This window comes from Mobula birostris, chromosome 6 (assembly GCF_030028105.1).
Source record: "Mobula birostris isolate sMobBir1 chromosome 6, sMobBir1.hap1, whole genome shotgun sequence".
In the NCBI taxonomy this organism is placed as follows: domain Eukaryota; kingdom Metazoa; phylum Chordata; class Chondrichthyes; order Myliobatiformes; family Myliobatidae; genus Mobula; species Mobula birostris.
Window position 1 is genome coordinate 194744267 of NC_092375.1, and position 22741 is coordinate 194767007.

The following is a 22741-nucleotide window of genomic DNA, read 5'->3' on the forward strand; positions in this document are numbered from 1 at the left end:
GCCTGTTGTACCTGCATGTTTACTTTCAGTGACTGATGAACAAGGACACCTAGATCTTGCTGTACTTCCCCTTTTCCTAACTTGACACCATTCAGATAGTAATCTGCCTTCCTGTTCTTGCCACCAAAGTGGATAACCTCATATTTATCCACATTAAACTGCATTTGCCCACTCATCCAACCTGTCCAAGTCACCCTGCATTCTCATAACATCCTCCTCACATTTCACTCTGTTACTCAGCTTTGTGTCATCAGCAAATTTGCTAATGTTACTTTTAATCCCTTCATCTAAATCACTAATGTATATTGTAAACAGCTGCGGTCCCAGCACCGAGCCTTGCGGTACCACACTAGTCACCTCCTGCCATTCTGAAAGGGACCCATTAATCACTACTCTTTGTTTCCTGTCTGCCAACCAATTTTCTATCCATGTTAGTACCCTACCCCCAATACCATGTGCTCTAATTTTGCACACTAACCTCCTATGTGGGACCTTAAAGGCTTTCTGAAAGTCCAGGTACACTGCATCCACTAGCTTTCCCATGTCCATTTTCATAGTTACATTCTCAAAAAATTCCAGATTAGTCAAGCATGATTTTCCCTTCGTAAATCCATGCTGACTCGGACCGATCCTGTTACTGCTATTCAAATATGCCGCTATTACATCTTTTATAATTGATTCCAGCATCTTCCCCACCACTGATGTCAGACTAACTGGTCTATAATTTCCTGTTTTCTCTCTCCCTCCTTTCTTAAAAAGTGGGATAACATTACCTACCCTCCAACCCGCAGGAACTGATCCTGAATCTATAGAACATTGGAAAATGATTACCAATGTGTCCACAATTTCTAGAGCCATCTCCTTAAGTACCCTGGGATGCAGACATTCAGGCCCTGGGGATTTATCAACCTTCAGTCCCATCAGTTTACCCAACAACATTTTGTGCCTGATGCGAACTTCCTTCAGTTCCTCTGGTCACTATTACATCCGAGAGATTGTATCTTCCCTAGTGAAGAGAGATCCAAAGTACCTGTTCAGCTCGTCTGCCATTTCCTTATTCCCATAATAATTTCACCCGTTTCTGTCTTCAAGGGCCTAACTTTGGTCTCAACTAATTTTCTCCTCTTCACATACCTAAGATATTCTGAGAGTTGTGATTATTGGATTATGTTTTCCTTCTGTTTTTGGTGTTTTCTTTCTTGTTGCCAATTGGGAGTGGCTGATGCAAAGTAGGGATTTGGGGTCTGATGTTGGCACTTGTTGGTGTTTTTCGGTGTGGACATATCTGTTGGGGGGGTAGGGTTTTGATGCTATTGTCATTGCTTTTTCTGTGAGGGAGGGGGCTAGGGATTTGGTGTTATCATTGCTAATTTTTGTGAGGAAGGGGTTTGGACGATCTGTTAGTTTTAGTGCGAGGGAGGGGGTAGGCAATTTTGGATTTTGAGAGTTTTGTTTATTTTTCATATAGGAGTGATGGCAATTTTTTCAACAATTTTTCTATTTTTTCCTGTATTTTATGGCCATCTGGAGAAGATTAATATGAGTTGTATTGTATATACATACTTAATAAAATTAACCTTTGAACCTTTTTATTCTGGCATCTTTCCCCTTCCTTTCCAGTCATGATGAAGGGTCTTGGCCAGCAACAGCGACTGTTTATCCATTCCCTTAGATGCTGGTTGACCTGCTGAGTTCCTCTAGCATTTATTTTGGTGTGTGTTGCTTTGGAATTGAAGCCTCTCGCGTTTAGTTTATATACATTGGCATATCATGGATCAAGGGGCCTGTTCTATATACACAAGGACAGTCACAGTACTAAGTTTGTTTTGTTTTAAAAGCACTGCCATCTTCTACAGATATAGCTTTCTGATAGCATTTGCCTTAATCCAGATGACTTTCAGCAGGGGCTCTCAACCAGAGGTTCATGGACCCCTCCGTTAATGGTAATAAAAATGGTTGGGAACCCCTAACCCAGATATATCAACAGTACTTGGAATTCAGAGGCAACCTCACAGGAAATGGTACTTCATTTGGATTGCAAAGTGAAAATGTGTTCAATGATATTCACATAGGCAAAGCAGATGTCAATGTGTGAAATTAATATTTTTGAGAAAGACATTAAGCTGATAAATGGAATAGTCATAGTTAGAATAGACTACATAGTACAAGAGGCACCTTTTAAACTACTTCCATAGTAACTTACATGTATTCTTGGCTTTGAAGTGGCGATGCATAAACAGACATTTATTTGCAAAGGAAGCAAGCCATGGCTCAGAGGGAGGTAACTGGAGATATGCTTTGCAAATCAATAAGACTTCAACTTTCACTATACATGTACATAAAGGCATGGTAAACATGGGGTCAAAGCAAACATTATATGGCCATGACACATTCTTGAATACACTGGTCAAATACAGTCAAAAAGACATGTTACTTCGACTGCATAGAAACTGCAACTATAACTACAAGAGGGAGGTGCAATATCCATTAATATTAAGAAATTATAGATTAAAGTCCGGACATTAGAAACGAGCAGATATTTTGAGCTCCTGCAGATACAGTAGATGAAGCAGCGCGTCTCTCCAACCCAGGGCAAGTTTCTCTCCAACTGGATGAAGTGAAGGGGAGGGTGTCAACATTATTACAGCACACAGCTTGTCAAGAATGGTCAGCAATTTTTTGCTCTGTCAGTGAATACCTGGAATGTTTCTGGATCCAGACAGCCAACTCAATACTAGTTTAGATGTCTGGGTTTTATTCTCAAAGCTTCTGAAGATATTAATGTAATTATGCTATATCAAAAGTGCTTTAATTATTTAATGCTGATATATTGTTAACAAATACACACAAGCATGGATAAATAGATGGGTGGGAGGGATTTGGAGGGCTATGGTCTCCATGACTCATGTAAATTCTATGACTTAGTGTTCACACAAAATAAAGGTAAAGAATAAATGGAAACACTTGAAATTCTATTTGTTCATCTGATTTTGTCTTCAAAAACTAGGATGCAAGTTTGAATTTGGGAGATTCTACCACCAGCATGGTTACTTATGATGAATAAAGACCTATTACATCCACAGCTCCAGACTCCAAATAGCATTCTCAATTACAACACTATTGCAATTATACAGTGTCAATTGTGAATTTTTGAGAAAGTTGGCAAAACATGTCATAAAGAATACTTCAAAGGTTCTTAGAAATGCATACAATATTAATGCTGTAAAAAGTCAGAAAAAATGATTTAAAGTCATTTACTATTTTCATTGTATATTGATTTTATTTAGGCTGATGGATTCTTTGTCCATGACGAATTCCAGAGTAAAAGCATTAATCTATTTACAACAATCATTGGAACATTTAAGGCATGCATCCCTGAATGTCTCAGTTTGACATATGGAAACATGATCTTTGCAAAAAAAAAAGAGTTAATGTCCCTATTTACATGAACTACTTCATTTCCAGCAATATCAAATGTTCAGTTGTGAGCAGCATTAATAAAGAACAAGAAATATGAAATAACTTAAACTATATGAAGATGAGTAAAGTGATTATGAAAGCAAAATAAATCTGCCTTTTCTATCTCAATAAGTAGGTAACAGTTCTTTAAACTTCACTGAACTGCAACACACATCAATGTTGCTGGTGAATGCAGCAGGCCAGGCAGCATCTCTAGGAAGAGGTACAGTCGACGTTTCAGGCCGAGACCCTTCGTCAGGACTCACTGAACTGTATGTATTTCTTGGAATATTCTCTAATTCAGACATCGGCAATCTTTTAGGACATAATTCTGAGCCACTTCCTTCCCAGATGGCAAAAATTGCAAAATTAGAGGTCACATGAAGCTCAAGCACTACTCCGAAGCTGAAATATCCAATGCACAGGAAATAATTTTCTTCACCCGAAAAAGCTACAGCAGAAAGGAAATGCTGTTACTGTGATGTTCAAGTCAATGAGAGAATAAGTCTGTGGCCTATCTGGAAATGCTCACAGAGATGCATCAAACTGCTTCATAGAAAGTAACGACTTGCCTGCCATAAAGAAAATGTGATTTTGTTTTAAAAACCATGCTTCAGCTCAAACACATGATCAAATGTTACGGTAGGCTTTTATTACCCTACGTTATGTTCCTTCCTGATTTCAAATGTTATCAGTTCGCAACATTTTCATTTTCATATCCTGCTCTCCCCAAATGCAGTTCCATTTCCTGTTAAAAAGTAACTGTCTATAGTAAAAATTTGAAATAAATTCGTAAATACTCAAAAGATCTGAAAGATTTAACATTTCAGGTCAATCATCTCAATCAGAAAGAAGGGATTTTAAGAAGTTGTGCACGTTCATACGTGTGTACATATACACAGAGGGGGAGTGGGTGCAAATGCTCCCAATATTAGTAAAATCATCAGACATTATTCCTAAGCCAAATGATTGCAAAATTCTGGTGTTCTTGTACAAGGAATACAAAGTTTTACTAAAAGATCCTCATTTCCCATCTCTTAATAGCTAAACCATATATCATAGTTTTGTAATCAAATATTAATTTTGGGCTCAACATTCCAGGCTAAACTCATCCTATTTGGCAGCAATGCCGTATCTTGAATTTCTACTTGCAAATTCCTGCAGATGTATTGTGGTGAGCATTCTACCTGGCTGCATCACTGCTTGGTATGGATGGGGGTGGCACTGCACAGGATTAAAAGCAACTGCAGAAGTTTGTGAACTTCGGCTATATCATCATGGGCACTGACCTCCCCAGCATCAGTACATCTTCAAGGAATGATGCCTCAAAAAGGTGTTATTCATCATGAAGGACCTCTATGTGACCCACAACTGTGCTACAACACACAACTCAAACCACATCATCAAGTTTGCCAATGACACGACCGTGGTGGGTCTCATCAGCAAGAACGACGAGTCAGCATACAGAGAAGAGGTGTAGGAGCTAACGGACTGGTGCAGAGCCAACAATCTGTCTCTGAATGTGAACAAAACAAAACAGATTGTTGTTGACTTTAGGAGGACATGGAGTGACCACTCTCCGCTGAACATCCGACGACTCCTCCATAGAGATCGTTAAGAGCACCAAATTTCTTGGTGTTCACCTGGCGGAGAATCTCACCTGGTCCCTCAACACCAGCTCCACAGAAAAGAAAGCCCAGCAGCGTATCTACTTTCTGCGAAGGCTAAGAAATGTCCATCTCCCACCCCCCATCCTCACCACATTCTACAGAGGATGTATTGAGAGCATCCTGAGCAGCTGCATCACTGCCTGGTTCAGAAGTTGCACCATCTCAGATCACAAGACCCTGCAGCAGATAGTGAGGTCAGCTGAGAAGATCATTGGGGTCTCTCTTCCCGCCATTACAAACATTTACACCACACTCTGCATCCGCAAAGCAAACAGCATTATGAAGGACCCTACGCATTCCTCAAACAAACTATTCTCCCTCCTGCCATCTGGCAAAAGGCACCGAAGCATTCAGGCTCTCACAACCAGACTATGTAACAGCTTCTTCCACTAAGCCATCAGACTTCTCAATACCCAAAGCCTGGACTGACACCAACCTACTGCCCTCCACTGTGCTTTTGTCTTGTTTATTATTTATTGTAATGCCTGCACTGTTTTGTGCACTTTATGCAGTCCTGGGTAGGTCTGTAGTCTAGTGTAGTTTCTGTATTGTTTCATGTAGTACCATGGTCCTGAAAAATGTTGCCTCATTTTTACTGTGTACTGTACCAGCAGTTATGGTCAAAATGGCAATAAAAAGTGACTTGACTATCACCCAGGACATGCCCTCTTCTCATGGCTACCTTCAATTAGGGAGGTGGTATAGGAGCCTGAAGACACACATTCAATGATTCAAGGAACAGCTTCTGCCATCTGATTTCTGAAAGGACATTGAACCAATGAACACAACATCTTTTCCCCCACAAAGAGGAAATTTGCAGATGCAACACATTCAAAATTCTGGAGAGCAGTCAACATTTCAGGCCAAGACCCTTCATCAGAACACATAAAGGATTTCAGCTCGAACCATCGACTTTCTCTTTTCCATAGATGCTGCCTGGCCTGCTGTGGGTATTGCTCATTATTTTAATCCCCCCTCTTTTTGCACTATTTCACTTTTTAAGAATATACTTACTGTACCTGAGTTTATGTATTCATTGTACCACTGCAGCATAACAAATTTCATGACATATGGCAGTGATATTACACCTGATTAACATATCTTACCACAGATAGATATAATTTTGATTCAGAATTTGAAACATACAATACAGCACAAAATAATTATGGGATTAATTTATTCTGTTAAACTTTCTTTTGCATGTGCAGACCTAAATAAAATGTGCACATTTATTAAATTAAACCTGTACTGAATAATTGAAAAGATGTATTTGAAGAATTAATCAAGGGTTTACACTTTAACGTCAAAAAACTTACTACAACCCTATTTTCACTAGGATTAACAAAAACTACGCCCAACAGCTGTTAATATTCCATGATTTAAATAATGAATTAAACCTTGGGATATCTCTCTCCCTCCTTCTCTCCTGTCCAGCACCTCATTTCCTTTCATAGTAAGCATGGTGTTTCAAAATCAGAGATACAATACCTGGAAAGATGCACAAAATATCCTCAACATATCTACACTTCAATGTAAATGGAATGATGGATATATAGTTATGTGCAGTTGTTGCTATCCCCTGCGATTTAACCTTTATGCTAAAATAGCTCTGTAGGTAAACCCAATATGAGCAGCCACTTTAGATCTTTACCAAAGTAAAAATCTTCAATCTCAGTTAACTGAACAATGCACAAGCTCAACAAAACAAAAATCTGTATATTTTCTTCTGAGAATGCCTACCAAAGCACTTTATTGGATAGGAGGTCTCTTCAGTAAATACATTCCAAAACTTACTTCATTCTCTCTCAGTGTCATAATTCAGATTCTCTGGTAGTTCTATCATATCTACAACCTTGTCACAGCTTGTGTGTAGCAGACAGGTGGTAGCTTCTCATTTTCACAGGCTCATTTTCAATAAGGTCAAGAAATTAAATTTTAGAATATTTATTAAGATTCAAATAGTAATCTGCCCATCTCCTGTCAGTAATTGAAATTACATATCATACAGCTCCTGCAAAACTCATGCTTAAAAATTATTGATTTTTGATAGATATCCAATTTCCCACAACAAACTAGCACATTGATCAAATTGGTGCTCAGATGAAGGTCGAGACATTTACTGTATTTGCATAAAATCCAGGCAGCTTTATGTAAACATTCCCCTTTTAAAGGAGTCAATTTGAAGACATTAGAATTAGTCATTATGTTCAAAGTTGGCATACAGACAGCTTCTGTGGAGATCAAAACTTCAGTTCTATTAGCTTCCTCTCACCATAAATGCAGCTTGACCCAAGCATTCTCAGGTCTTTTTTTCGCTTTGTTGCTGCCTGGATCAATGATGTTTTGTTCTTTCTATTTTAAGTGCCTTGTAAAACAAGACATTGTCCTTAGAAATTCTTAAGAGTCAATGTATTAATATTTGTTAAAATAAGTTAGTATGGCAATATAGACCATAAGCAGGTATTCAATGTTTAAAATGTCTCCAACATCTTTTTGAAATTTGAAACCAGGAAGACTTTCTATAAAAAGGTGTAATTCAATCTCAATATTCACCAGGGTCACTTCATTAATTGGCGTTCCAAATTCTAGATTAGTTAAATCTGATCTTTACAACATGTAAAAGTCACAGAAGACATGCAATGTTGTCTCTTTTTATTGAAAATCTTATTGTATTCCTTGCATAAACACTTGAATTTAAGCCGTGACTATAGTACAGCAAACAGAACATGATTATAATGCATAGTTTTGCATCCAAAGTCTATATTGCCTCTAAAGATATTACAACATTTGTAAATAACCCTTTAATTTTATGTGAAAGTAAATATTCTATGGAGACAATTTACACTGCTTATCCATTGCCCATAGAGTGCATTTTATTTTCATTCAAATTAAATGCTGTCAAATTACATCTGCCTAATAGTAGGACTAGAAAATTGAAATTAATTTGAAGATCCATCTTAAAATCTCAGTCAGTAAGTTTAATTTTGTATTTATTTATTGCTAACACTGAAATACCATACTTACATGATGGAATGATGAACTGCGGCTCTGTATTCCCAGCATAGCCAAGCTTGGTGTAGCTGCAAAATGAAAAGAATTGCTTGCTTCAGAAACCATTCTTGTAAAATTAATGACACCTTTGTCCTATAACTGAAATCAAGTCATCCCTGCTCATCTTCTAATGCAAGTTATAAATATTCTCAAATGTGTTTCCTTGGCAACTACAATCCCAGTTGCACAAATTTCAGTTTTCCATTTTGCTCCCTTACAGGCACAATGCCGCAATGTGCAGCTGTGATTCACAAGTTTCTGAGGGACCAACATCCTCATATATATGTAGAAAAGGCATGCTTGAATAACTCCACTTAACAGATTTAGTTGAGACAATTTTAATACAACCCAACATATAAGAGTTTGGTGGAGGGAAGCAACAATGCTTTTTAATGTACTGAAATTTAAGTATAGGACATAGAACTTCCAATAAAGTAAAAAGTTAACATTTATTTTGCTCAATCATATTCCCTCAAAAGGACAAACTTGACAGACCTCGATGCACAAGTATCAGTTTTTCATATATCCAATGGGAGTCAGTCATGAAACAAAACAGACACCAGCCCCACCCTATCCACACTGACCATCAAATACCACCTACATTGATCTAATTTACCAGTCTTTGATATCTCTGTGATTCAAGCTTTTGTCCAGATACTTAGGTGGGACAGTGCCACGACTCAGTACGTGCTAGATTCCAGACACCCTCCTTCCCCCAGATATAACAGGTTCTTCCTCGCCATATGCCAGTGCCATTAAACACAATTCCCTTATTTAAACATAAAAACACTACAGCACAGTACAGGCCCTTCAGTCCGTTACGCTGTGCTGAACTTTCAACCCACTATGATCAATTTAACCCTTCCTGCTTACATACTCTCCATTTTTCTATCACCTATACTGCAGCTAACACTCCACCCCCCTCCATCACTGCCACTGTGTGAAAAACTTACCTCTAACACCCCTCCAATCATCTGAAAATTATGCACCCTCATATTATCCATTTATCCCTGGGAAAAAGTCTGGCTATCCACTTGATCTAAACCTATTATCAACTTTTACACCACTATCCAGTCACCTCTCATCCTCCCAAGATAAAATCCCCAGCTCGCTCAATCTGTCCTCATAAAACAGGCTGCTTGGATTAGCAAGCATTCTGGTAAACTTTCTCTGCACCCTCTAAAGCAGGGGATCCCAACGTGGTCCACAGACTCCTTGCTTAATGGTATTGATCCACGGCATAAAAAAGTTGGAACCCCTGCTCTAAAGCTTCCACATCCTTCCTATAATAGGTCAAACAAAACTGAAGAAAATATCCCTGTTTGTCCACAGTGCCATGAATCATGCATTAACCATCTGTTCTAGCCTCAAATTCGACCCTCCAAAGTGAATCACTTCACACTTCTCTAGATTGAACTTCACTTCCCAGCCCAGTTCTACATCCTATCAATGGCCTCCAACAACATTCTGCACTGTCCACAATTCCACTAACGTTCATGTCATCTGCAAACTTACTAACTTGCCCCTCCTCATCCATTTCTTAACACAAATGCCCTGCATGTTTGTGTCCTGTGTCACTGCAGTACACTCTGCTCACACTGCCAGGCACCCAAGTAATCACATTGTCAAGTTAGCTAATGAAATGACAGTGGTGGGACTCATCACCAACAACGATGAAAGGGCCGACAGAGGAGGTGGAAGAGCTCGAGGCCCGGTATCAGGCAAGTAACCTCTTCCTCAACTTCAACAAGACAAGGAGGTGGCTATCAACTTCAGGAAAACTCACACTACTCACACCCCTCTTTACATCAGCATCACAGCAGTGGAAACAGTGAGCTGTTTCAAACTGGGGAGTGGACATCTCACACAATACCTCATGGATCCAGAGCACATTCTGCACAAGCAAGAAAGCTGACCAACGCCTTAACTTCCCGAGGAGGCAGAAGAGACCTGGACAACGCACATCTATACTCATGTGATTCTACAGATGCACAGTAGAGGGCATCCTAACATGCTGCATTACTACATGGTATGGAAACCTCACTGCAGCAGACACGAAGGAGTTACAGTGGATGGTCAAACCCATCACTGACAGCAGCCTATCCAACATTAAGGACATATATACAGACAGCTGCCAGAAAAGGGCCAGCAATACCATGAAGGATCCCACCACTCTGCTCATGGATTGCTTGACCCACTCCCATCAGGTACAAGGCTACGTAGCATCCTCGCCAGCACGACCAGATTCAAAAACTTACTTTCCCCCAAGCAGCAAGGCTGATCAACACCTCCATCCAGTAACCTACCCCAGCACAACCTCTATCTGCACTACTTTAGTCAGCGTCAACTTATTCACTGACACTCCTAAACCTAAAGTAATTGTATGCACATATAATCTATGTTAACAAGTTATCTTATATATGCGGTTTTAATTGCGTTGTTTCTGTGCGTTTTTTGTGCTGCATCGGATTTGGAGTAACAATTTACACTTGTCTGCTGGAGATAACATTACAGATATGACTACACATTTTTCCAATCAAAGATTTTCAATTATACCTTGGAGTAGAGAGCAGGTCAAGGAAGCTGAGCACACTGCACTGGAGAAGCTTACTTCCCCCCCTAAATGTTGTGCTTTGGGGACTTGCACTGACAATGACAGTATGTATTTTAATCATCATTGTCCCTAACCTGTTGCCCTGACGATAAGGGCAGTCACTCTCATCTCTAGAAGTCAGCTCTTTGGTTGATTAAAACCATGGCTGTGATAAGGACAGATGTAAAAAAAACTAATTAAATAATGGTAAGTAGATTGTCAAAAAGAGAATGCCACTTGATAGCTGTGACGATATGATCTTCCGTGACTGAGAACAGACTGATTGGGCATCTATTAGCCAGTTTGCATTCGGTATGCTTCTTAGAAGTAATAGACAGACAATCATCTACACTGCCAGAGTTGTAACCATATGGAATCATTTCAAGTGGAAGCAAGGTCTACTGAACCACAGCCATAATGCTGCTTGGTCCTCTTACCTTTGGAATATTTGGTGATAACCCATTTCTTGGTACATGAAGTGAACTAAATTGACTGAAATCTCACTCTCTAAGGGGACAGAGATGGATCATTTACTCTGCACTTCTATCTGAAGATGTCAAGGCACAGCCCGGCATCAACTTCAGCATTTATCACTATAGAGTAAGATGCTCTTGAAGTTTCTCTTCTGGTTAGTTGCACCAGCATTCCCAACTAAATATTACTGGACTACTAACTTTTGATTGGAACTGTTGGTTACAAGAACACTCAGTTGTCTAGCATGCATATCAACCTGTTTTGCAGCTTCAAACTGGCATCTCATTTTTTGGCACACCTTCTAATCTTCATGGAACTGGGGTTGATAATAGAGATACAGATTAACAGAAGAGAAACTGAGATTTACAGCTTCTTTTAAGCTATGAAAAACAGAGGGACAGAGTTGTCAGGACAAGACAAATTCTACATGCTTAATGATGGGCTACAAGGCTCGGGACAGACTAACTTAAAAATGCCAAAAAAAAAAGCAATCACTTGACATTATTCCAAACCATATTTTGGTGTAAAGAAGTAAGGTTTTTAGGTATGTAATCTATGCTTTTTAAGATTTGTAGATGAAAAATGAAACCAAACTACTCATGACTTCAAATGGCAATTCAAAATAATTAAGACAGACGTGCAAACTGCCATGACCAGTACATACTCTGACTGATGCATGCACTTGGAAAATTTCCAATTCCAAATCTAATTTCATTTGTAGCTGCTATTCATCTTCAAATTGAAAGTTAGAGTCAGCCTTTGAAGAGTCACATTTGCAAATATTTTACACCAGGAATACAAATATAGCATCATTCCATAAACTGCTCACTTTAAAAAAAACACTTAAATATTCTTTAGCAGTGAGGCGTCACCTTTGTTCCTATTCTAGGTTAATCAGCAAAATAATTAACACTCCTGAGAAACTGTCTAGAGATTAAGATTTTCCACCAAGGTTAGGTAGGCTATAACCAGAGGTCATAGGTTAAGGTTGAAAAGTGAAAATTTTAAGGGGAACATGAGGAGAAACTTCAGAGGGTTGAGAGGGTGTGGGACGAGCTGCCAACACAAGTGGTGGATGCGATCTCAATTTCAACATTTAAGTTTGGATAGGAACATGGATGGTAGGGATGCGGAGGGCTATGATCTCTGTGCATATTGATGGGAGTAGGCAGTTTAAATGCTTTTGGCATGGGCTAGATGGGCCGAAGGGCCTATTTCTGTACTGCACTTTTCTATGACTCTATAAAGGTACATTTAAGACAACATATCAGTAATGAAGTGCTTAGTTAACAGGGATATAGAGAAATCAAGTTCCTTCCCGTAGATAACGGAATAAACTTGTCTGGATCATGTCAAAATAACTAACCCGTCAGAGCAGTTTCTGGTGGCTGTGATACCAAAATAATTCAATATCTGTATTTCATCCTTGCAGAATTTACTTCAATGGGCAGAGTAGACATACTTATTCTAATATTTAAATTATCTCATTCATCACTTCAAGCTGATTCTTTCACTTTAGAAGTTTATGCATCGTGAATAGATTTTGTTTAAATATCAATGCTGAATGCTTGATCAAGTGTATGTTAATGTGATAGAATATTTAAAGTACATGTTGTTAAGATAATTAGACAGTCACCAAGTGAAACTTTAAAGGCTCTCAGAAAGTGACATTTAGAAGTGAATTAAATGCTGAGTGGTCTGGGAGTGAATTCCAGAATTTGGAACCAGGATTAAAATAATGAAAATCGAGAACAGGATTCAGGATGCCAGAACAAAATGAGCACCAATCTCAACAAGTTGTCAGTATCAGTGACTTACGATTGGGGGAAATTGAGGCAACAGAAAGCAGCAATGATAAATTCCAAAATTCCTCCTGCAAGCTAGTGCAGGCGATTCACACTAAACAGGACAAAAAAAACATTTTTAAAGAACCATTTCAAGAGAATGACATTAATTCTCCACAAAGTTACGCCCCGTAATATTCAACCCATTGTATACTTTTATTCAACATTTTAAATGTAATACCCATTTCAGGTAAAGACCTTGGGAGAACTGTTCCCACTTTAAAAAAAAACATCCATACAACTGATTTTAAAAATAGGTTTACCATATAGGGTTAAACAAAAACAACTGATGCTTAACTCTACTTTGCAGTACCAAAGACAGCAAGGAATCCGATAAACTTCACTAGTGGTGTATTTTGCCGAAACGTGCAGCCTCTGTGCCAAGAGAAACATGTAAATATGCTTACAGACCATAAGGTCGCAGGCACTTGTCAACACAGCAAAATTCACCACAATGAGATAGCTCACATATTAGGATTTGTTTTACTGAAGATGATGCAAAGTGTAACGTGAACATTTCCATTATCAACGAGTACCTCTTTTGTCATATTTGAAATATAACAGTTTGAAACATACTAGGTCTGAAAAAAAAATCAAAAAGGAAATAGTTTAAGTCTCCACGATCAGCTACTAAACATTAACAAAGAAACAGCCTAATAAGGAAATTATGCACGAAAGGAGGAAGGAGCTTTGACAACTCGGAAGTTCATTCGCGCTTGTCTACTCGCGGCCTTTTTACCCACAGTTTTTCAGCAAGAATTACTTCAGGGCAAAAAAAGACAGTGTAAAAGGCCGCCACTCCCGACGCGGGAGGAATGAGTTGTACCAGTTCACCTGGTGCTAAAAGGTGCAACGATGCTGGCGGAAGGGAGGAAACCTGCGCCGTTACAGTTGATTCTGAATGGAGGACGGTTAGCGACCGTGGTCCGCTGTTCCTGCCGCCAGAGTCACACCTTCCCCTGGAGCTATGCCATTTGATTTCCGCGGAGAGATGAACACCGCCTTTTAATCAGCATTTCACCTCTCCCCGGCCATTTACCTTGCTGGTTAATGGACGCGGTACCCTCTGCAGCCCTACCCAGTCAGTGAATCGGATCAGAGAGACGGGCGGCCCACACCCACACCGGCCCCGGAACCGACCGACAGCCAGCCGCCTCTCCAACTTCACATCGCACCTCAGTACTTACCCAGTGCCACAATCCACCACACAAGCCGGTAATCTGCCCGCCATCTTTTCGGGTAGGTTTCTTCGCGAAGCTGACAACAAGGAAGAACAGGAGCCGATGCGCCCGACGCTACCTGAGCATGAAAGGAGGGAAGAGTCGGTCGGCCGCTCCGGCTCGGGCTCCGAGGACACAACTCCAACTTCCGCACTAGCTCCAAAATGGCTGCCGGCTCCGGGCGTCCAGACCGCAGACCCGCCTCTATCTCCCGGCTTCGCAAACTCTGATTGGCTAATAAGCCAAACAGCCGGCAGCCATTTTCTACCAACCACAGATGAGTCAGCTTACCACCTGAGTGGTCGCCGCTGCTGTCCATCGACATTACGTCATGGAATATTTGCTGCCGCTGGGACTCTATACCTTGTAAATTAGACTTGCTCACGTGAATCCAAGAGGGCTTGTTGCACTGCATGCTGGGTGCTGTAGTTTCTTAGTAGAAAATTCCGGCGTATTCCTATTCAGAGGAACTACAAGCTCCAGAATACCGTGCGTGCACGTTTCAGTCTGAGACGGGCAGCTGGCCAGTGACACCGAAGGGGCTGTTCTGTTTACAACGTTTCGTCTCCAGCTTGTCACCGTCAAGATGTAATGTCCTCGTTCACTTTTCTGCGTAAGTTGCAATGTGGTGCCGTTTGTTGCGCTTCTCAAGACGCCGTTCAATGGTTGTTATGGGTGGATTTGTGTTTGTGAATGTGCCTGCGGAGGCGCGGGAGGGAGAGGTCGGATGGGCATTTGGGTCCAGCCCGCGGTTAAAGGGCACGGTGACACGTGTTGCTGGCATTAGTTGCGGTCTTTACACAAGTCCCCTAGGAACAGGGGCAGGAATAGGCCAGTCGGCCCCTCTCCAGCGTACTTCGCTATCCAGTAACAGCATGACTGATCCACATCTTGGCTTCAAGACTTTTTTACGCTCCCTTTTCACATCTTTGGACTTTTTGTGATTTAAATACCTGTAATTCTCTGCCTTGAATATATGCAATGGCTCTGCCTCCACATCTGCTTCAGGTACAGAATTCCAAAGATTAACGTCTCCTGAGTGAGGTGTCTTAGGTGGACGGCCCTTTATTTGAAGTTATGACCAACTCTGGATACTGCACGATGAAAAATATTCTCTCAACATGCACTCTGTTGGTCGCGTTCAGAATCTTATATCATTCCATATGATCACCTTTCAGCATCCTGTAGTTTAGAACCAGAATGAAGTTTATTTTACTGACATTTGTCGTGAAATTTGTTGTTTTGCGGTAGCAGTATAGTGCAATACTTCAAATATGCTGTATATTAAAATAAATATCTATTAAATCTAGATGGTAGAAATGAGAAGTGGTCCCTAATGATGCCATCTTTTTGAGACATTGCTTTTTGGAGATATCCTCAATGGTGGGGAGGCTAGTGCCCCTGATGGAGCTAGCTGATCTGCAGATTTTTTTTTTGCTGTTGGTGTTTTACAATATAGAATTGGTTTTCATGCATCAACCTCTGCTTCTCAGGAATCAATCAAGTGAAACTTCTCACTGCTTCCAGTCATTCCTTATGGCGATTGATAAATCATGGGAAAGTCCAGATTTTGTTTCTGCAAAACTGCATCAAAATGTCCCTAATTTATACTCCATTTCCTTTGGAATAAAGATTAACATTCTTAACTTCCGAATGACTTACTGAACCTGCATGTGAACTTGTACCAGTTCTTACCACAACATTTTATAATTTTACTTTAATTTAGTAAAAACAAAGCCTGCCTTTTAATTTTCCCACAATGTTCTCTACTACCCAACTTCTTGTTTATTCCCTTAAGCAACTATATTCTTCTCTGGGCTTATGATTTGCAAACCCATCCACTGTACCTTTGTGTTATCTGCAAGGTTGCTAGAGCACACCTGCTAGCTTTGTCCAAATCGTCGACAAAGAGAGTTGGTAGTTGACATCTCAGCAATGACCTGTATGCATCACTAGTTATCGATGCCAGATTGAATATAGACCCCCCCCCCACATTCCATCTTGATTTTCTGTACATATTTATTCTGATTCGCTATTTCACTGAAGCAGATTACTGAGACAGTGTCACATTATCAGAGGTACTCTCCTTCAGATTACACAGTTAAGTCTGTGCTCTTAAATAAAACTGAAATCCTATATCCATTGCAACACACACACAAAATGCTGGATGAACTCAGCAGGCCAGGCAGCATCCATGGAAATTAATAAACAGTCGACACTTCAGGCTGAGGCCCTTCTTCAGGACTGGAAAAGAAAGGGGAAGACACCAGTATAAAAACATTGGGGGGGGGGTAAGGAGAATAGCTAGAAGGTGATAGGTGAAGCCAGGTGGGTGGGAAAGGTCGAGGGATGGAGTGGAAGGAATCTGATAGGAGAAGAGAAGGAGACTCGGGGGAGGTGACAGGCAGGTGAGAAGAGTTATGAGACGAGAGTGGGGAATAGAAGGAGAGGGGAGGGGGAATGCATTATTAGAAGAAGCTTAGATGGGTTCCTCTGGTTTCCAGGCTAACATTTATCTCTCAAATAACACCTAGTAACATGATCTGGTCACTTGCCGTATGTAGGACTCCGCTGCGTACACTTTGGTGATGAATTTTCTATATTACCCACAAGTACATTTGGATGTAAAATATGGAATTTACTGTTAGTAAAATTTAACTAATATTTGCATTTCACTCTTATCATAATACGATATGAGTGTAAAAAGGCTAATTGATGTTTGACTTCCCAGTTCAGTATAATGTCATAGACATAGATAATACCTTAATTCTAAAAAGTTAATCAATCAATGTCTTTATTAACAGCTTACAACTTGAAGCTCCAAGTTACTTTTGAAGAGATATAAGAAGTAAATAGGAAGGAGATTGAAAGGTAGAATGTTTCAGGATTAGATCAAAAATGCAGGATTAAGACACTTGATGATTTTGTGACCAATGAGAGTGAAAGAAGGGGTACAGAAATGAGTCAGAAATTCAGTTTGTATTGGTTTCTTCTATGTTTCTGACATATGCAGCTGCCTGTGGGAATAAAGTCCACAAATTCACCACTTTCTGGCTTAAGAAATTTCTCCGCATCCCTGTTTTAAGTGAAGGCCCGTCCACCTAGAGGCTGTGCGCTCTTGCCCGACACTCCCCCAGCATGGAAAAAATTCTTTCCACATCACTGCTTAGGCCTTTTAACATTCAAAAGGGTTCAGTCAGTTCTCCCCTCATCCCTCTGAATTCCAGTCCGTACAGACTCAAGCATTTCTCGTATAATCCTTTGATTTCCAGACTCATCATAGTGAACCTCATATGAACCCTCTCCAAAGCACGTCTTTTCTTGGATGAGGAGCCCAAAACTGTTCACAGTACTCAAGGTGAGGCTTCACCAATGCCTTATAAAGCTTCATCATCAGATCCCTGGTCTTACATTCTAGACATCTTGAAATGAATCCTAACATTGCATTTGCCTTCCTCACCATGATTCTACCTGCAAGATAACCTTTAGGGTGTTCTGCACAAGGACTTCTAAGTCCCTCTGCCTCCTACCAATCAGCCAATGTTGTAACCATGCCAGTAACTTTCCTGTAATGCCATGGGCTCTGAACTTGGTAAACAGCCTCATGTGTGGCACCTTGTTAAAGGCCTTCTGAAAGTCCAATTATACAACATCCACTACATGCCCTTTATCTTTGTTTTTGGAATGCACCTATCGTGCACCTTTTTCATTTGTCCCAGAACTCACACCATTGCTGCTCTGCTGTCATCCCTGCCAGTATCTCCTTCCAATTTACTTTGGCCAGTCCTCTCTCACACCACAGTGATTCCCTTTACTCCACTGAAATATTGCTATGTCGGACTTTACTTTCTCCCTATCAAATTTCAAGTTGAGCACAATCATATTGTGATCACGGCTTTCTAAGGGCTCTTATATCTTAAGCTGCCTAATCACCTCTGGTTCATTACATAACACCCAATCCAGGATAGCTGATCCCCTAGTAGGCTCAACGACAAACTGTTCTAAAAAACTACCTCTTAGGCATTCAACAAACTCACTTTCTTGAGATCCATTACCAACTTGATTTTCCCATTCAACCTGCTTGTTAAAATCTCCCATGACTACCATAAAATTGATTCATAAAATTTGACTCACCTTTTCTATTTTCTGTTGTAACTTATGGTCCACCTCTCAGCCGGTATTGGGAGGCCTGTATATAACTGCCATCAGGGTCCTTTCACCCTTGCAGTTTCTTAACTCAATCCACAAGAATTCAACATTTTCTGATCCTATGTCACATCTTTCTACTGATATGATGCCATTCTTTACCAGCAGAGCCACACGCTCCCTCTGCCTGCCTTTCTATCCCTCTGAAACAACGTGTAACCCTGGACCTTCAGCTCCCAACTGCAACCATCCTTCAGCCACGATTCAATAATGGCCACAATGTCACGCCTGACAATCTATAATAATGCAATAAGATCATCCACTTTATTTCTTATATTCCATGCACTGAGATATAATGCTTTGAGTACTGTATTTGTTACTATTTTTGATTCTGCATCTGTAATGCATTGATACTCACCCTACTGGCTGCAATTATGTCCTATCATCTGGCCGCCCTTCCTGACAGTTTGACTGTATGCTACCTTTGCTTTTTTACCATCCGTCCTATCCTGAGTCCCTTCATTCCGGTTCCCACCCTTCCTCCCCGCCAAATTAGTTTAAACCCTCTCCAACAGCTCTAACAAACCTGCCCGCAAGAATATGGGTTCCCCTCGGGTTCAGGTGTAAGCCTTCACTTTTGAACAGGTCATACCTCCCCCGGAAGAGATCCCAATGATCCAAGAACCTGAGGCGCTGCCCCTGCACCAGCTTCTCAGCCACGTATTAATTTACCAGATCATCCTGTTTCTACCCTCACTGGCACGTGGCACAGACAGCAATCCAGAAATTACTACTCGGGAGGTCCTGCTTCTCAGCTTTCTACCTGGCTGTCTTCAGTTTTCTTTTCAGGACCTCATTGCTTTTCCTTCCTATGTCATTGGTACCAATATCTACCAAGACATCTGGCTGCTCCTCCTCCCTCCAAAATGTTGTGGATGCGAGAACTTGAAAAATGTAACATAAATTCAGAAACAGTTAATACAGGATGTATTAAATAAATAAAATCCTGTTGTTCAAAGGCTCATTTATTATCATCGTAAACAACCTGAAATTCCTCTTCTCCGCATACATGAAAAGAAGAAAGTAAAGCAAGAAGGCACGATCATGAACCCTCAAATCCTACCTCCCCACACAAAAAAATGAACAAAAACAGAACAGGTACTTCGCCCCCCCCCCCCAAATTCCTCCTTCCGCACAAAAAAATCCATAAGAACATAAGATATAGGAGCAGAATTAAGCCATTTGGTCCAGCGACTCTTCTCTGCCATTTCATCATGGCAGATCGATTTTTTCCTCTCAGCCCTAATCTCCTGCCATCTCCCCGTATCCCTTCATACTCTGACCAATCAAAAATCTATCAAACTGCCTTAAATATATGTAAAGACTTGGTCTCTTCAGTTACCTGTGGCAAAGACCCTCTGGCTAGAGAAATTCCTTCTCATCTTGTTCTGAAAGATACCCCTCTAATCTGAAGCTGTGTCCTCTGGGCTTAGACTCTTCCATCACAGGAGGCATCCTTCCACATCCAGTCTATCAAGACCATTCACCATTCGATCAGTTTCAGTGAGGTCACCGTCATTCATCCAAATTCTAGTGAATACAGGCCCAGAGCCATCAAACACTCTTCATATGACAAGCCATTTTTGTGAGCCTCCTTTGAACACTCTCCTGTTTCAGCATGTCCTTTCTAAAATAAGGGGCTCAAACCTGCACACACTACCCCAAGTGAGGCCTCACCAGTGCTTCATAAAGTTTCAGCATTATATCCTTAAACAAATGCTACTATTGTACTTGGCTTCCCTACTAAAATCTCAGCCTGCAAATTAACCTTTGGAGAATACTGCACAAGGATTACCTAGTCCCTTTGTGTTTCAGTTTTTTGTATTTAGATTGCATTAGATTATGGGGACACTCAGTCCTCTTTTATTGTCATTTAGAAATGCAGGCATTAAAAAATGATACAGTGATATCACAGAAACACAAGACAGACCAAGACTAAAACTGACAAAAACCACATAATTATAACATATAGTTATAACAGTGCAAAACAATACCGTAATTTGATAAGAGGAGACCATGGGCACGGTAAAAAAAAGTCTCAAAGTCCCGATAGCCCCAACATCTCATACAGACGGTAGAAGGGAGAAACTCTCCCTGCCATGAGCTTCCAGCGCCACAAACTTGCCGATGCAGCATCCTGGAAGCACCCAACCACAGTCCGACTCTCCATTTAGAAAATAGTCAACCTTTTTATTTCTTCTACCAATGTGCATGACCATACACTTCCTGACAGTATATTCCATATGCCAATTCTTTGTTCATTTTCCTAAGCTGTCTAAATACTTCTGTAGTGGACCTACTTCCTCAAAACTACCTGCGGCACCTACTTCCTATCTTCATATCGTCTGCAGACTTTGTAACAAAGCCATCAATTCCGTCATCTAAACCATCGACCTATCATGTAAAAAGAATCAGTCCCAAAACAGACCCCTGTAGGACACCACCAGTCACTGACAGCTAACCAGAAAAGGCTCCTTTTATTCCCATTCTTTGCCTCCTGCCAATCAGCCACTGCTTTATCCATGCTAGAGTCTTTCCTGTAATACTATGGGCATGCAGCCGGTTAAGCAGCCTCCTGAGTGGCACCTTATCAAAGGCCTGAAAATCCAGTACACAATACCAACTGATGCTTGTTATTTCTTCAAAGAATCTAACAGATTTGTCAGGCAAGTTTTTCCCTTGAGGAAACCATGCTTTTTTTAACATGTGCTTCCAAACACCCTAAGACCTCATCCTTAATAATTGACTTCAACATCTTCCCAACCACTGAGGTCAGACTAACTGGCCTATAATATGAACTTTACTTGATATAAATTTGTTTTACGATTGCTGTATTATCTGCTTTGTAAAAACATTCAACAGATGTCTTATAGTATATTTTATAGTGTACTATAGGAGATTTAAGCTAACTTTGGAACGAGACTTGATAATAAGAGGAAAAAAGATGTGGAAAAGAGTAGAAGAGATTATTTGTGGCACAACAAGAAATGTATATTAGGGAGCAAATTTCAGATACCAAATCGTTAGAACAAGTTGGATATGGGAAGTTCATGAGTAAGTAAAGGGAACAAAGAGGGGGAATGGAAAGAATGTGAAAGACTGAAAACAAACATAAAACTGGATCCAATGGTATAGGCTTGTGAACAGGAAAATTATTGCAAGAGAATAGGCAGGGACAATTGAATTGACTTTATTACTTACATCCTTCGCATACATGAGGAGTAAAAATCTTTATGTTACATCTCTGTCTAAATGTGCAATGTGCAATTTATAGTAATTTATAATAAATAGTATGTACAATGGGATAGTCAATATAACATAGCAATACAGTTGTGTCAGCATGAGTTAACCAATCTGATGGTCTGGTGGAAGAAACTGTCCTACAGCCTGTTGGTCCTGACTTTTATGCTGCTATACTGCTTCCCAGATGCTAGCAGCTGGAATAGATTGCGGTTGGGGTGATATACGTGATATATACAGTGGGGCACTCAGGATAGTCTCAATTGTGCCCCGATATAAATTTCTTAGGATTTGGGGGCCCACACCAAACTTATTCAACTGTCTGAGGTGAAAGAGGCGTGGTTTTGCCTTTTTCACCACACAGCCAGTACGTACAGACCACGTGAGATCCTCGGTGATGTGTATGCCGAGGAATTTAAAGCTGTTCACCCTCTCAACCCCAGATCCATTGATGTCAATAGGGGTTAGCCTTTCTCCATTCCTCCTGTAGTCCACAACCACTCCTTTGTTTTTGTGACATTGAGGAAGAGGTTGTTTTCTTAACACCATAGTGTCAGGGTGATGACTTCTCAGAATCCGGATCAGGTTTACTGTCACCGGCATGTGTTGTGAAATTTGTTAAATTATCAGCAGCAGTTCAATAGAATACATAACATAGAAGAAGAAGAAGAAGATGAAGAAGAAAAATAAATAATTAAGTAATTCAGTTACAGTATACGTGTATTGAATAGATTAAAAATTGTGCAATAAACAAATAATATATATTTTAATAAGTGAGGTAGTATTCAAGGGTTCAATGTCCATTTAGGAATCGGATGGCAGAGGGGAAGAAGCTGTTCCTGAATCACTGAGTGTGTGCCTTCAGGCTTCTGTACCTTCTACCTGATAGTAACAGTGAGAAAACGGCATGCCCTGGGTGGTGGAGGTCCTTAATGGAAGCTACCTTTCTGAGATACTGCTCCTTGAAGATGTTTTGGGTACTTT

At 40.4% G+C, this 22741-nt stretch overlaps 2 protein-coding genes across 4 annotated transcripts in view; one reads left to right on the forward strand and one right to left on the reverse strand.

The window, feature by feature from the left end:
* The window catches only part of LOC140199675 (actin-related protein 3), a 44294-nt gene extending 29805 nt beyond the window's left edge, over nt 1-14489 (reverse strand). Inside the window, exons 1-2 of one of the 2 annotated variants that reach the window (XM_072262139.1) lie at nt 14279-14489; nt 8154-8209 (exon numbers count right to left, since the gene is read on the reverse strand). In XM_072262139.1, coding sequence (XP_072118240.1) covers nt 8154-8209; nt 14279-14322 — 100 coding nt within the window. In that variant the 5' untranslated portion in view covers nt 14323-14489. Of the gene's footprint in view, nt 1-8153; nt 8210-13065; nt 13123-14278 lie in introns of those variants that run through there. The other variant, XM_072262140.1, reaches the window with a different exon arrangement.
* Nucleotides 14490-14767: 278 nt separating this feature from the next.
* The window catches only part of LOC140199673 (solute carrier family 35 member F5-like), a 146424-nt gene continuing 138450 nt past the window's right edge, over nt 14768-22741 (forward strand). The window contains exon 1 of one of the 2 annotated variants that reach the window (XM_072262138.1): nt 14768-14924. The gene's annotated coding sequence lies outside the window, so the exon portion shown is untranslated. The remainder of the gene's footprint in view (nt 14925-22741) is intronic. The other variant, XM_072262136.1, reaches the window with a different exon arrangement.